Source organism: Saccopteryx bilineata, chromosome 3 (assembly GCF_036850765.1).
Source record: "Saccopteryx bilineata isolate mSacBil1 chromosome 3, mSacBil1_pri_phased_curated, whole genome shotgun sequence".
NCBI classification, from domain to species: Eukaryota; Metazoa; Chordata; class Mammalia; order Chiroptera; family Emballonuridae; genus Saccopteryx; species Saccopteryx bilineata.
Window position 1 is genome coordinate 242,839,471 of NC_089492.1, and position 14,200 is coordinate 242,853,670.

Here is a 14,200-nt window from a genome sequence, read left to right on the forward strand (position 1 = left end):
AAGGTACTGTTTACAGAATTCTCCGTAAGTAGATGGGTTGGTGTTGGGCAGATAAAATGTATTATGCTCACTTTGTTAAAGTGGCACTGCCCACGTGGAGGCCGTCGCCCCAGGTGATATTAATGTGTGTTGAGAATCCTTGTAACCTGGGGCTTGGTTTTGGGATTAAGCCTTTCCCACCCTTTTTGATGTGGGGCGGTACAATCCAATCATGACTCAGATATGTGACTTTGTATTAGAGACTTCCCTATTTTGTATATTGGATTAAAAGTTTGGATTTCTACACTATAAAATAGGGGCAGAACGGGAGGTTGTGCTCTTGGTTCCTAAGATTATCATTAGAGGATAGAGCAGAGCAGAGAGCAGAAGGAGGCCACGTGGAGTAGGCCAGGAGAAGCAGCCAAGATGGCGGAGTGCTGAGTGAGAGGCCAGTTTGTGCAGTTTGATGCTGGAGAAAGAAGGAGATGGGGAACTGAGGTGAATAAGTCTGGTGAGCTAGAAACCTTTGATTCTAGGAAACTCGGATAAGTCAGTAGCTTTGTGAGCACTGAATGTGAGTGGGTTTTGGAGCCCAGTGTATGTTTTTACTTGCCCGCCGGGTGCAAGCTAGGATTAAAGACTATGGCCTACCAGTTTGTGGCTCCGTTGTTTCTTTACCGACTATCCGAATCCAATGCGAACCTGCACGGGCCGGGCTGCTGTGATTCTGGCCCTGGCCCTGCCTGCTGGCTTTACAGTTGGGCAAACAAGTTGTGTGTGTTAGGTTTGCTCACTTATATTTTGCCTAATTATTCCATTGGCATGGGGCAACACCATGTGTGTATAGTCTATGGAAGCCTGTGGGTGCTTGCCCTCAGGGCCACAGATTGCAAATTGCAGATTGCCTGCCTCCATGGGGAGGGGACTATCGTTTGCCAGAGAAGGGGTATTTTCTGGCAGGCCTGTGAGTCCTGGTGAGTCTGGAGAGTGAGTACTGAGAGTGAGTCTGGGGAGTGAGTCTGGAGAGTCCACAGGGGTCAGGGCTTGGGAGCCCTGAGAGAGAGGGAAGAAGTCTTCCCTGCTTGTCTGTCTGCCCTTGTGAGGCTGTAATAAACGGAATGGCCCACCATCCTCCGGCTCCACAGTTCCTTTACCATCTACCTGAATCCAACGTGAATCTGTGTGGCCGCAGTGACAGCCACTGGCTTTACAGGATGCTTTTCAGGATACCAGGAGGAGAAGCCTTTAGCAGTGAAAGTGGTTTCATAAATATGCAGAAGAGCGACAACAGCAACATCTGGGAGCTTGTTAGAAATGAAAATTCTCTCTCCCCACTCCCAGGCTACTCAACCAGAATCTGCAGTTTAACAAGATCTCCAAATGATTCGTTTACACATTCAAGTTTAAGAAGCACTATAAACCAGGCTGGTCAAGCTTTAAGGAGATGCTAAAACTGATTTTAGAAATAGCTTTGATTTTCAACTTGCAATCAAAGCTAAACCAAAGGGACTCTCAGCAAGGATTCCTGTGCACAATTACCAAAAGATAAAAATAAATTAAAACTTTTTTCAAATGTATGCAAGACTCAGCCCTCAGGTAGTTAAACACAGAATGAGGTAATATTTAGAAACTTTCTCCAAAAATTCCAAAATGAAATTGGATAGATGGATAGATGGATAGATGAGTGGATGAATGGATGGTCATACAAGGTCACAATCAGTACCATGCAATCTAGAACTTTATTTTGTCTGGACTTGATTTAGTGCATTTTGATCTCAAGTGTACTATGATAAGTATCCTGGGAGGTTCATACTGAATGTATATTTAGATGACCTAGATATATAGCCCAGAACTGCCACGAAGTAGGTGTTCAATAAGGCCCTGATGATGAACCATTGACCACCTGCCTGGTCCTTCTCACTTAATCCAGTAAAACTCTTCCTTAGCTGGGGCCGAGAAGGGTGACACAGGCAACCGTTTGTTCTCTTGCACCAAGTTTCCACTGGCTTGAAGAACACCACTGCCCTCTTTCCCGGTCCTACCCTGAGTGGCATTCATTACAGAGGGATTTTAGTACTATGTGACATGATTGGATGAGCAGGGTTTGGAGCCCAGTAGAGATGGGTTTAAAATCTGGCTCTACCTTCTGTTTGGGAAAGGCATTTCATCCTCCCTCGCAGCCTCAGTCTCCCATGCTCTCTACCAGGTACAGCTTGTTAGGAAATCATATCAAGTTAATGCCCACAGAACACATAGCAGAGGGTGGGCAGCGAAAGGCAGAGCTATATCCCGATTTGTGTTTCAGCCTATGTTTGGATCAGGCTTTCAAACTTCACAGATGGAAAAAGTGATGTCTGGGATGAGAATTGCTCTGCCCACAGTCACACAATGTGATGTTAGAGGAGACAAATCAGAATCCTGAAACCTAGGTACTCTTATTGATCAATGTCACCCTATTAAATTTAATTTTCTAAATTAAAAAAATATTAAAATAAAATACTAAAACAATTTTCATAAGGAAAAAAAAAATTCTGAAAGCCCCACCTCCCAAGACATGTGTTTTTGAACTATAGCAACTATAAAAGCCTTTCTAAAAATTAGAACTCATGAAACAGCTAAATATACAAAACAGGTAACAAACCAAGCCAGCTCAGATTATGGTCGCCCGTTTTGCTAATCTCCCTTCGGCCCCATGGTGGCAATCCAGGGACACCTTCTCAGCACATTTAACCCCACCCCCACCCCCATCACCATATCATTTTGAGTAATCGAGGACTCAGCCCACCTGAAACCTCAGGCCCAGTAAATAAATCACGCCAGGTCTTACTCATTATATAAATCCTCTCCTCATCAGACCGCCTAGGAGTTTCCTAGTCCCTGCGGTTCCCAGAGGACTTGAACTTTCTCACACACCCATCTCTAATGGGAACCATTAAGCTGACATCACCACTCTCCACACTTCATAAAAGACCTTCTCATCTGGAAATGGAAACCACCTGCTAGAGCTTTGACCACATCACTGAAGGACACGGAAACTCAAGTTCAGGTGAGATGAGAAAGGAATACTCTAAAATGCCACCAAGACCGGAGATTAAACATTTGGGGCTGAAAGTGTATAGAGAAAGAAGGTTCTGTCTGGTCAGAAGATCTGAACTTAAATCCCAGCTCTGCCCTTTCTAATGGGAGTGGTGATTTATCTCTCTGAACTTGAGCAGAATACTGAATATTAAGAGAATCAATTTCTGGGTCAGCCATTCTGAGGTTCAAATCCTGGTTCTGTCACATACTTATTGTGTCACTTTGGGTGAGTTGGTTCATTTCCATTAGCTTTAGTTTTCTTCTCTACAAAACACACCAATAAAATGAAGTAAAATAAAATAATAAACCCTTCTTCATTGAACTGCTGTTACGATCCAAAGAGATCATCTGGGTTAGATACTTATCACAGTCACCTTGCATGAGTTAAACATATAAAAATTGGAGTAATTTAACAGCAACCTAATCAATAAAATGGGATCAACCTTCCACAGCAAGTTGCTGGGAAAAATCAAACATAATGGACTTTAGCAGAATGTCTGGTACAGACAAAACCACAATAAATGAAATCCTCTACTGTTATAGTCAATCCTTGAACAGCACAGGCTTGAACACAGGTCCACTTACATACAAATCTTTTCTTTTTTTAAAAATTTTTAGGTGACAAGAGGGGAGACAGTGAGGCAGACTCCTGCATGTGCCCCAACTGGGATCCACCTGGCAACCCTGTCTAGGGCCGATTTTCAAGTACCAAGCTATTTTTAGTACCTGAGGCTGATGTGCTTAGTGCCTGCAGCCATGCTCGAACCAACTGAGCCACTGGCTGTGGGAGTGGGAGAAGGAGAGACAGTAAGGAAAGAAGTAGATAGTCACTTCTCCTGTGTTCCCTGACCAGGAATTGAACCTGGAATATCCATACTCCAGGCCTATCTATGCTCCATCCACTGAGCCACCAGCTAGGGCCGGATTTTTTCAATAAATATGTACAGAGCTATAAATGTACTTTCTCTTCTGTATGATTTTCTTAATAACATTTTCTTTTGTCTAACTTAGTTTATTGCAAGAATATAGTATATTAATATACCATATTTTTCGCTCCATAAGATGCACTTTTTCCCCCTAAAAGTGGATGGGAAAATGCCCGTGTGTCTTATGGAGCGAATGTTCTTTTTTTTTTAGCTGCTACAGATTCCCAGGTAACTAGAAGAGTATTTGAAAATTAAAGTCTATTCTCATTTGTTAATACAGTGCTAATGATTGTTAATACTGCTGTTGAGTTTGCATTGTTGAAATATTATTGTGGTATATTTTATTAAATATTTTAACACACCACTTGGTTCAGAATATTTTTTTCTTATTTTCTTCCTTAAAACCCTCGGTGCATGTTATGGAGCGAAAAATACAGCATACTACATATAATATAATACATGTGCTAATCGACTGTTAACAGTAAGGCTTTCGGTCAACAGTAGGAGATTAGTATTTACGTTTTGGGAGAGTTGAAGGTTATAGGCTTACATGGGGTATGAGCACTGCTGTTCAAAGGTCAATTGTGTTAGTATCCTCTCCCCAACTCTGTGCACTCACCTCCTTTAGCCACAGAAGCTTCGGGGCCTGCATTTCCACAGACATCACCCCCCCAACGTACTGCAGGACACTGTGCTTGGTTTTGTTGATCCTGTGGACCTGACTCACTGCTCGGTGGTCCAGCCACATGATGATGTTTCTATTTGAATCCCCTAGCAGAGACAGGATGATAAAGACGCACATGCATTATTATCCTTCTGGTTCAAGGACAATTATAGATTCCTAAGGGCAAAGGGCTACTCAACTACTACAATTTCACCCATCAACAAGGAACAAGTAAAAGGACCATCACAAGGGCTGAGTAGAACACTCTTCCCAAACCTTGGATTTCTTTTCAAGAGATGTGTTACAGCCCCCAGGGTTAAACACCTACATAAATAAATAAATAAATACCAGACAAGATATCCTAAGAAATTATATTATCAATCATTTTCTCAACTTCTTCCCTTCCTTTTCCATCCCTTCTGTTCTAGAAAAACGTTTCTGGGTACATATCATATTTAGGAAAACAGCCTGTGAAAGAAGCCTAAAACAATACTTTGGCTGTTTAAGATATTTTATTTATTTTTCTTATATATTGATTGATTTTAGAAAAAGAAAGGGAGAAAGAAAAACGTTGATTTGATGTTCCACTTATTTATGTATTCATTGGTTGATTCTTGTGTGTGCCCTGACCAGGGATTGAACCCACAACCGTGGCATATCAGAAACACACTCTAACCAGCTAAGCTACCCAGCCAGGCCAACACCTGGCTCTTTTAAATATGAACAAATAGGCCCTGGACAATTAGCTCAATGACAGAGCATAAGCCTGGCGTGTGGATGTCTCGGGCTCAATTCCCAGTCAAGGCACACAGGAGAAGAATCCATCTGCTTCTCCACTCCTCCCCCTCTTGCTTCTCTCTCTTTTTCTCTCTCTCTCTCTCTCTCTCTCTCTCCCCCTCTTCTCCTCCTGCAGCCATGGCTTGATTGAAGTGAGTGGGCATCAGACACTGAGGATGGCTCCATAGCCTCTGCCTCAGGTGCTAGGAAGAGCTTGGTTGCTGAGCAATGGAGCAATGCCCCAGATGGGCTAAGCATTGGCCTCTAGTGGGCTTGCCGGCTGGATCCCAGTTGGAGCGCATGTAGGAATCTGTCTCTTCCTCCCCTCCTCTCACTGAATCAAAAACAAACAAACAAACAAAAAAACCCAGACAAATATTTCAACAGTATAATAAATTTAATATAATACATCTAATACATATATACAATGTATATTTGATCTGCTTATATTCCCACTTCTTCTCGTCACTTTAATTAAAATCAGTTAATTTGGGGTTTTTTCCCCCTCAGTTTATTTGGTGGAGTAGGAAGCACATAAGTTTTGGAATCAAGCAGATATAACAGGGAATGCTTACTCATTACTCAGTTATAAACAGAGAGATATTGAGAAACTTACTCAAGTTTTCTTAGCCTTATCATCCTCACCTACAAAAAGGAAATAATAATACCTAATAGCCAAGGTATTAACAATGTGCATAAAGAATATGGCTAGTACCTATCACATAGTGACCCCTCAGGAGGAGTAAATCACAAGGAATAGAATTTAAAAACAACTGGAAAAGGAAAATAATATGCACTGTCCCTCACATCCTATATTTACCATCCAGCACAACATAGGAGCTGCCTTCCCTGGCGTCTGTTAATTCCTTGTGATGGCCCAGCTAGTCAGTACTCTTGACAGCCCTCTCTTTCCTCAGACGGCAAAATGCAAAGCACAGCAATGAATATATCTGGGAAATTTTAAGAAGAAAAGATAAAAGTACACCCAACAATAAGCTGAGCCAGGCACTTTCACACATGACTCTATTTAATGACAAAATAATTGCAGCAACTACATATGTAATTCTGTGTATAAAGCTCTATGAGTGAGTATGTGTGTGTGTGTGCGTGTCTGTCTTTCTCTCCCAAGCCCTGTGCTGAACATTTTATACACATCATCTCATTTAATTCCCAAAACCATCCTCTGATCTAGGTGGCTTTCCACGACTAACCGACGCTACAGTTGAACACAAGCCTGCTGTCTCACAGCTGGGAAAGCAAGAAGTGTGCTTTGAAAACAGATCTGTGCAGAGAAAGGATAAATAAATTGGTAAAATGAATAAACTCGAGCTACACATATCAACATGAGTAATGACACCAGCTGGGACATTTTTAAACACAATATATATTGTTTGTTGTTGTGGGGATGTACGTATGCGGTAAAAGCACAAAAACAATGTGTTTGTGAACACCGACCACGGAAGAATGGTCACCGACTGGGCAGAGGGGTGAGGGAGGGAGAAGTCACGGGCTGAAGCTGCAAGTCGTTCTTTCTTTAAAAACAAAAGGAACTTGCCCTGGCCGGTTGGCTCAGCGGTAGAGCGTCGGCCTAGCGTGCGGAGGACCCGGGTTCGATTCCCGGCCAGGGCACACAGGAGAAGCGCCCATTTGCTTCTCCACCCCTCCGCCGCGCTTTCCTCTCTGTCTCTCTCTTCCCCTCCCGCAGCTAAGACTCCATTGGAGCAAAGATGGCCCGGGCGCTGGGGATGGCTCTGTGGCCTCTGCCTCAGGCGCTAGAGTAGCTCTGGTCGCAACATGGCGACGCCCAGGATGGGCAGAGCATCGCCCCCTGGTGGGCAGAGCGTCGCCCCATGGTGGTAGTGCCGGATGGATCCCGGTCGGGCGCATGCGGGAGTCTGTCTGACTGTCTCTCCCTGTTTCCAGCTTCAGAAAAATGAAAAAAAAAATAAATAAATAAAAACAAAAGGAACTTGAGGCAAATGTGGCAAAATGCCATCTGTTTATCCTTAGTAGTGGGGGACATAGGAGGCTATTATTTATTTTCCATATGGTTAAAAAAGAATTTTTAAAACTTAAAAATAAAAGTCAACCTAAGGAACTATGTAAATTCGGTCACCATCATTACAAGGAGGCCAGGACTCAGTCACCGGGTTGCCTTCCTGGAGAGATTTTAGGTCCCAAAAATGCTCCTCAGAAAACAGTAATACTTTGGAAATAAGAGAAAGTATATATGTAAGACCTTCCATAGACACACCTCAGATCTGCTTTTAATAGCCAAGTAATTCTATCATATAATAGGATTGCTTAAAGCTCTGGTTCTCCGTCCTGGTTGCACATGAGAATCCCTAGATAGCTTTAGAAATACTGACCTCCACGTCCCATTTCAGATCTGTCATCGAATCAGAATGTGGGAGTGTGGGCACACACATGCAAACAGAGACATGTATGTGTGTGGGTGTGTGGATTTTGGGAACAGTATCAATGGTTTCTTAAATATTATACAGAATGTGCCTGTAGCTACTTGAAGACAAAAACACCTGTTGCTAAGCTTTCAGCTATAAAAGCTAGCACTGCATCTACACAAAAGTCTCTCAACATGCAGTCAAATGATGCCAAGTGTGCAGACTCGAGTACTTTATTATATCTATTATGATTATTAATTTTATACAAAATCTGGCAAGTTAATATTTTAGTTCTTATGGAAAACCACAAATAAGTGTCTACACTAAAAATTCACCAAATCTTTTACTGAGCATCTACTATATTCCAGGCATAGAGCTGAGATACCATGAAGAATGTGCCACAGTCCCTGCCCTTATGAAGCATGCGGTTGAAATAAACAGGGAGGACCTACATGGTGTGTCAGTACAGAAGCACCTGACATGGGAACGCCGAGGAGGAGACGCACACAGAAGGTCCTGGGCAGCTGAGCCTGAGAATGCACAGAGAGCTTCCAAGAGGCAGGAAAGCTTTGACTCAGTTCGAACTCTGGACGGCCAGGTGGAAGAGTGAGGAAGGAGGTTCTGTGCAAACTGAGCACAGACCCAAGATGATATCATGTGTTAGGAGAACTGGAGGCAATTTAGTAGAGCAGACTTCAGGTTACCTGGCTTTGTTACACTTCCCCTTACTGCATCTGGCAGACAAGACGTTTTTTACAAATTGAAGGCATGACCCTCCGTTAGCAAAGAGACTACAACTCACTGAAAGCTCAGATGACAGTCAGCACTTTTTAGCAATCAAGTATTTTGTAAATTAAGGTATGTATGTTTTTTTAGACATTATGCTGTTGTACACTTAACAGACTACAGTATAGTGTAAGCATAACTTTTATACACACTGGGAAAGTTACGTTACTTGCTTTACTGAGATATTCACTTTATTGCAATGGTCTGGAACTGAACCCGCATTAGCTCCAAGGTATGCCTATGGTCAGTTTATCTAAGGGCAGATGACTTACATATGTATGCATTCAACTAACATTTTGAGAACACCTCATAGGAGGTGTTCCAGGCATACTTGAGGGGAAAAAAAAATTACAGGAACTAGCAAAAAACAGCTAAGTATTAGGTGTCTTGCAGAGTAGCCTAGGTAGTCACTCTTTCCCTGGCCCCTTGGTTGCTGTCCTTCCCAAGAGCTCTCAAGGCTGGGGTGACCTGACCACAGTTATGCTTTCCGCTTGATGGTCCGCAGGGGGAGGCAGCCAGCAGCCATGCACTGCTGTGTGACCCAGGGGCTGTTCTGGTCTTCAAAGGAAGGAAGATCAAACAAGAAAGGCCTACCAATGAGACTATTTCATCATAGAGCAATGATTCTTAAACTATCGTACTTAATACATTTGGGTTTAGGTTTATTGGGGGGGGGGGCTAATAGCTAAAGATGGTAACAGTTTCGCCTGTTTTGTAGGCTTCTTTTAATGGCAGTGGTTAATTTCCTGACTCTCCCTGCTCCACATGATTACTCCAGTTAGCCAATCAAGAGTTGGTCACTGCCATGTAGGTAGGTAGCAGCAGTCTTTAAAAAACCTTTAAAGCACCTTTAAATTTCTAATTTCATTTTCTGACAGGGGATAATCTATTTCAGATAAAATCTAACCTTAATAGAACCTGTTGAAAGGCAAGAAGCTGGTGAGGGACACCTGCAGCTGGATGCATTTGATGAATGGGTACATCTTAACCTTTTCGGTGAAATACAATTATTTCAACACTTATAATGAGGGCTGCAATCTAGCTACCCTTTTAATAGAGGCCTGTTAACAGGCAGCAATTCTACCTACAATGAGAAAAAAAGATGGCTTCCAGAGAGGGAACAAATCTAATCATAGTGCCCCAGATTTAACAGGAAGCTCTCATCTGCCACTTCAGTGTTCTGGTTCCTGATGTTTTCACTGTTCATTCATCTGTGTCCCATGAATCTCCAATACTAGAATTACCAAGGAAACTACCAAAATGCCAATGCCCTACCCTTGCCCTAAGCCAACTGAATACAAATTTGGGGGTTAGGGATGGTAAGGCTCATGAATTGATTCTAATGGACAAACAAGAGTTTAAAACAATAACATGTATTTTTTAGCAGATCAGAAGGCATAGAGTACTTGGAACTTAGAGCTTTTAACATCTGAACTCCCACCTCAAATGAGAATTCCTCCAACATCCCTAATAGACTATCACCTGACCTCTACCTAAAGAAAGCCACTAAAGGAAGTGCTGACCGCCTCCCAACATGGCCAGCTCTATGGCGGGACACATCTCACAACTGGAGAGTGCCTAGCGCTGCTGAGCTAAGGTCTGCTAGTTCAGCCTCATCTTTGCTCTCAGCTTCAACCAAGCCAGTGAAAGTCAGTGAGAACAAGGACCATTTATAATCATCTTTGAAGCCCCAGCACTTAATAGCAGGGCTTGGCACACAGTGGTTGCTAATAAATATAACAAGAAGGAGAAAAGTGAGTGTGTGTGTTTGTACAAAGGTCATCATTACTCCTGTGCTCTAGCCATGCATCCATTTGCATACTTTTTCAGCACTTATAATTTATAAAAATCACTGTTCTGTGCCTTAGGTCCATGGAAGTGAGTAGAACACATTCTCTAAACCCGAGGATATTCATAATTAGATGGAACAAACTCTCTAAGCATTCAGGTATATGGTTTTCACTTAATTCTCATAGGAAAGCTACTGCTTCATTATTCCAACTCTTTCAGAGGGAACAACTGAGACACGCAGAGGTTTAAGGGGCTCACTGAAGGTGTCACAGCTCGTCATTGGCAGAGTTGAGATGTGGGACATGCCTGACTCCAATTCCCGAGTGTGCCATAGTGCCCCAGTATCCACAGTCACCACTTACAAAACCAGTGCTACAGCAGGGTTCACTGCTAAGGGTTCTTAAATATAACCTGGTCCAAAACATGTATATAATGGCTATCTTCGCACAACTGACTGACAACTCGAGTCACATTCTTTTAGATGCCATTTCCAGTGCACCATAATCTCCACCGCTCTCAAATGGTTTCGCTCATTAAAAAGTTAAGAATCTGTTGAAGTTTATCATCATGCTGTACTTACCTGACCAGTGCAGACTTCTGGGTTTCAACCTCAGGGCTAGTGCTAATGACTGATATTCCCCAAAAGGGATGTCTTCACCCTTTCTGTGAACAATTTCTGAAGGTGAGCCCAGGTGGCACTTTACTTTTGTGTAGTCACAAGTGTCTACTAGAATAACCTCATTAAGTGGGAATGTCCTTTGGTCTGGTTATTGGAAACAGAGAGGCCATCTGTTCCCAGTTTCTGTGCAATACATGATCCTGTCTGCCTTATTTTATTTCCTTTCAATGGACTTCACCCACCCACTCAAATGAATGTGATCTAAGAGCTTCACAGGCAAAGCAACCAGCACCCCCTTCCTAAAAGTCACCCAGACCACTTATCTGTTTCCAGGCTACTCACTCGGAGCTAATGATCCCATGTCCTTCCTCTCTGCTGTGGCTCCTGTGCTTTGTGGAGCTGAGTCTCACCCTAATCCAGGCCCCTCATGCCACCCCACTCCTACCAACTGCCCTCCAAGCTTTCAGCTTCTGGAACATGATTCCTGGCCACTCTGCTCCACTTCTAAATCTCACTCTCAGTGGTAAGAGGCCTGTGACCTCATGTCCCATCTGGGCCCTGTGGACTGATCACCCAGGTCTGTCCCAGCCAGTCTCCCACCACCAGGGAAGAAGAGAGGAATGGTCCTACCTTCGTGGTTTACGGGTAAAGGACGACACTGCTGATCCAAAACCACCAGAGAACACGTGGCGTCAAACCCGAGCCCTCGGATTTTGTTTAAATCGATCCCTTGCACAACTTTCTGTTTTAAAAACAAACAGAAACATAAATTTCAGTGCAAGCCTTATTTATAACATAAAACAGATAAAAGTTCAATATCAGAAGATCCTATAAGTGAGTAAGAAAAATACAATCTAATTGGAAATTAAGCAGAGGACATGACATGTCACTTCATAAAATAAAACCATCAAAGAACACATAGAAAGATTCCTAACTCCACTACAATTCAATAAAATATAAAGTGTACCAGCCCTGGCTGGTTGGCTCAGCGGTAGAGCGTCGGCCTGGCGTGCAGGGGACCCGGGTTCGATTCCCGGCCAGGGCACATAGGAGAAGCGCCCATTTGCTTCTCCACCCCCTCCTCCTTCCTCTCAGTCTCTCTCTTCCCCTCCTGCACCAAGGCTCCACTGGAGCAAAGATGGCCCAGGCGCTGGGGATGGCTCCTTGGCCTCTGCCCCAGGTGCTAGAGTGGCTCTGGTCGCGGCAGAGCAACGCCCCAGAGGGGCAGAGCATCCCCCCTGGTGGGCAGAGCATCGCCCCCTGGTGGGCAGAGCTTCGCCCCTGGTGGGCGTGCCGGGTGGATCCCGGTCGGGCGCATGCGGGAGTCTGTCTGACTGTCTCTCCCCGTTTCCAGCTTCAGAAAAATACAAAAAAAAAAAAAAAAAAAAAAAAAAAAAAAAAAATATATATATATATATATATATATATATATATATATATATATATATATATAAAGTGTACCAAATAAAAATATACCAATTTTTGCTTTTCATATTGGCAGAAATGTAAAAGATTAATAATATAATGCAGTGGCAAGATATGGAGATGTAGAACTTCTAATTTAATACAAATTTCGAAAAATAACTTTATAGTATCTCTTAAAATGTAAGACATGCATTACTTTTGGCCCAGTAATCCCACTTCTAGGAATCTATCTTGGCAAATTTTTAGAATAAGCAAAATAAGTCATCTGTAGGTAAAAGTTAACTGCAGCACTGCTTAAGAATATATTTAAAAACTAGAAAAATTACTTTTTATTAAATAGATTATGGTACATCTGTAAAATGGAATATTCTACAACTATTAAAAAGAAAGAGGCCGCCTGACCTGTGGTGGCGCAGTGGATAAAGCGTCGACCTAGAAATGCTGAGGTTGCCGGTTCGAAACCCTGGGCTTGCCTGGTCAAGGCACATATGGGAGTTGATGCTTCCAGCTCCTCCCCCCTTCCCTCTATCTCTCCTCTCTCTCTCTGTCTCTCCCTCTCCTCTCTAAAATGAATAAATAAATTAAAAAACTAAGCTTTAAAAAAAAAAAAAAGAAAGAAAAGAAAGAGGCCCTGGTTGGTTGGCTCTGGTAGAGCGTCGGCCTGGCGTGTAGAAGTCCCGGGTTCGATTCCCAGCCAGGGGAAGTGCCCATCTGCTTCTCCACCCCTCCCCCTCTCCTTCCTCTCTGTCTCTCTCTTCCCCTCCTGCAACCAAGGCTCCATTGGAGCAAAGTTTGCCCGGGCACTGAGGATGGCTCCATGGCCTCTGCCTCAGGCGCTAGACTGGCTCTGGTCGCAACAGAGAGATGCCCCAGATGGGCAGAGCATCGCCTCCTGGTGAGCGTGCCGGGTGGATCCTGGTCGGGCACATGCAGGAGTCTGTCTGACTGCCTTCCCGTTTCCAGCTTCAGAAAAATACAAAAAAAGAAAAAAAAAAGAAAGAGGTAGAGAAGCAACTTCTGGGTGTTGCAGTATGAACGTATCAGCAAATCATCCCAGAAAAATAAAAATATAAAACTGTCCCTAGCCAGTTGGTTTAGCAGTAGAGCATCAGCCTGGCGTGTGGAAGTCCTGGGTTCAATCCCATCAGGGCACACAGCAGAAGCACCCATCTGCTTTTCCACTCCTCCTTCTCTCTCTCTCTCTCTTCCCCTCCTGTAGCCATGGCTAGAATGGTTTGAGCAACGTTGGCCCCGGGCAGTGAGGATGGCTCCAAGGCCTCGCCTCAGGTGCTAAAATAGCTTGGTTGCTGAGCAAAAGAGCAGCGGCACCAGATGGGAGCATCGCCCGGTAGGGGGCTTGCCAGGTGGATCCCAGTGGGGCACATGTGGGAGTCTGTCTCTCTACCTCCCTACCTCTCACTTAATAAATTAAAAAAGTATAAAGCTTAAAAGTGGTGGTGGTAGTGGGGGCTATAGACATTGACCAAAGCCACATGACAAATTGAAAAGCATTTATTCTTGAAAATTAAAATTTATACTTGAAACATTTCTACCAAAAAAGAACAACAAACAAACAAATAAAAAATACTCTAAGACCAGATGGCCTCACTGAGAAATTATACAAAAAAAATAATAATAATAAAAAATGCCATTCCTACACAAGCTTGTTCAGGATATAGCTAAAAGGAGAACATTTTCCAACACAGTTTACATGACCAGTATTACCCTGATATCCAAGCCAAAAAAAAAAAAA

The 14,200-nt window shown here is 43.2% G+C and overlaps 1 protein-coding gene across 9 annotated transcripts in view; it reads right to left on the minus strand.

Annotated features, from left to right (window-relative positions):
• The window catches only part of FGGY (FGGY carbohydrate kinase domain containing), a 456,511-nt gene that overhangs the window by 397,184 nt on the left and 45,127 nt on the right, over positions 1-14,200 (minus strand). For all 9 annotated transcript variants that reach the window (XM_066269069.1, XM_066269063.1, XM_066269065.1 and 6 more), the window contains 2 exons: positions 11,653-11,764; positions 4,603-4,754 (listed from right to left, as the gene is read on the minus strand). In XM_066269069.1, coding sequence (XP_066125166.1) covers positions 4,603-4,731 — 129 coding nt within the window. In that variant the 5' untranslated portion in view covers positions 4,732-4,754; positions 11,653-11,764. The remainder of the gene's footprint in view (positions 1-4,602; positions 4,755-11,652; positions 11,765-14,200) is intronic.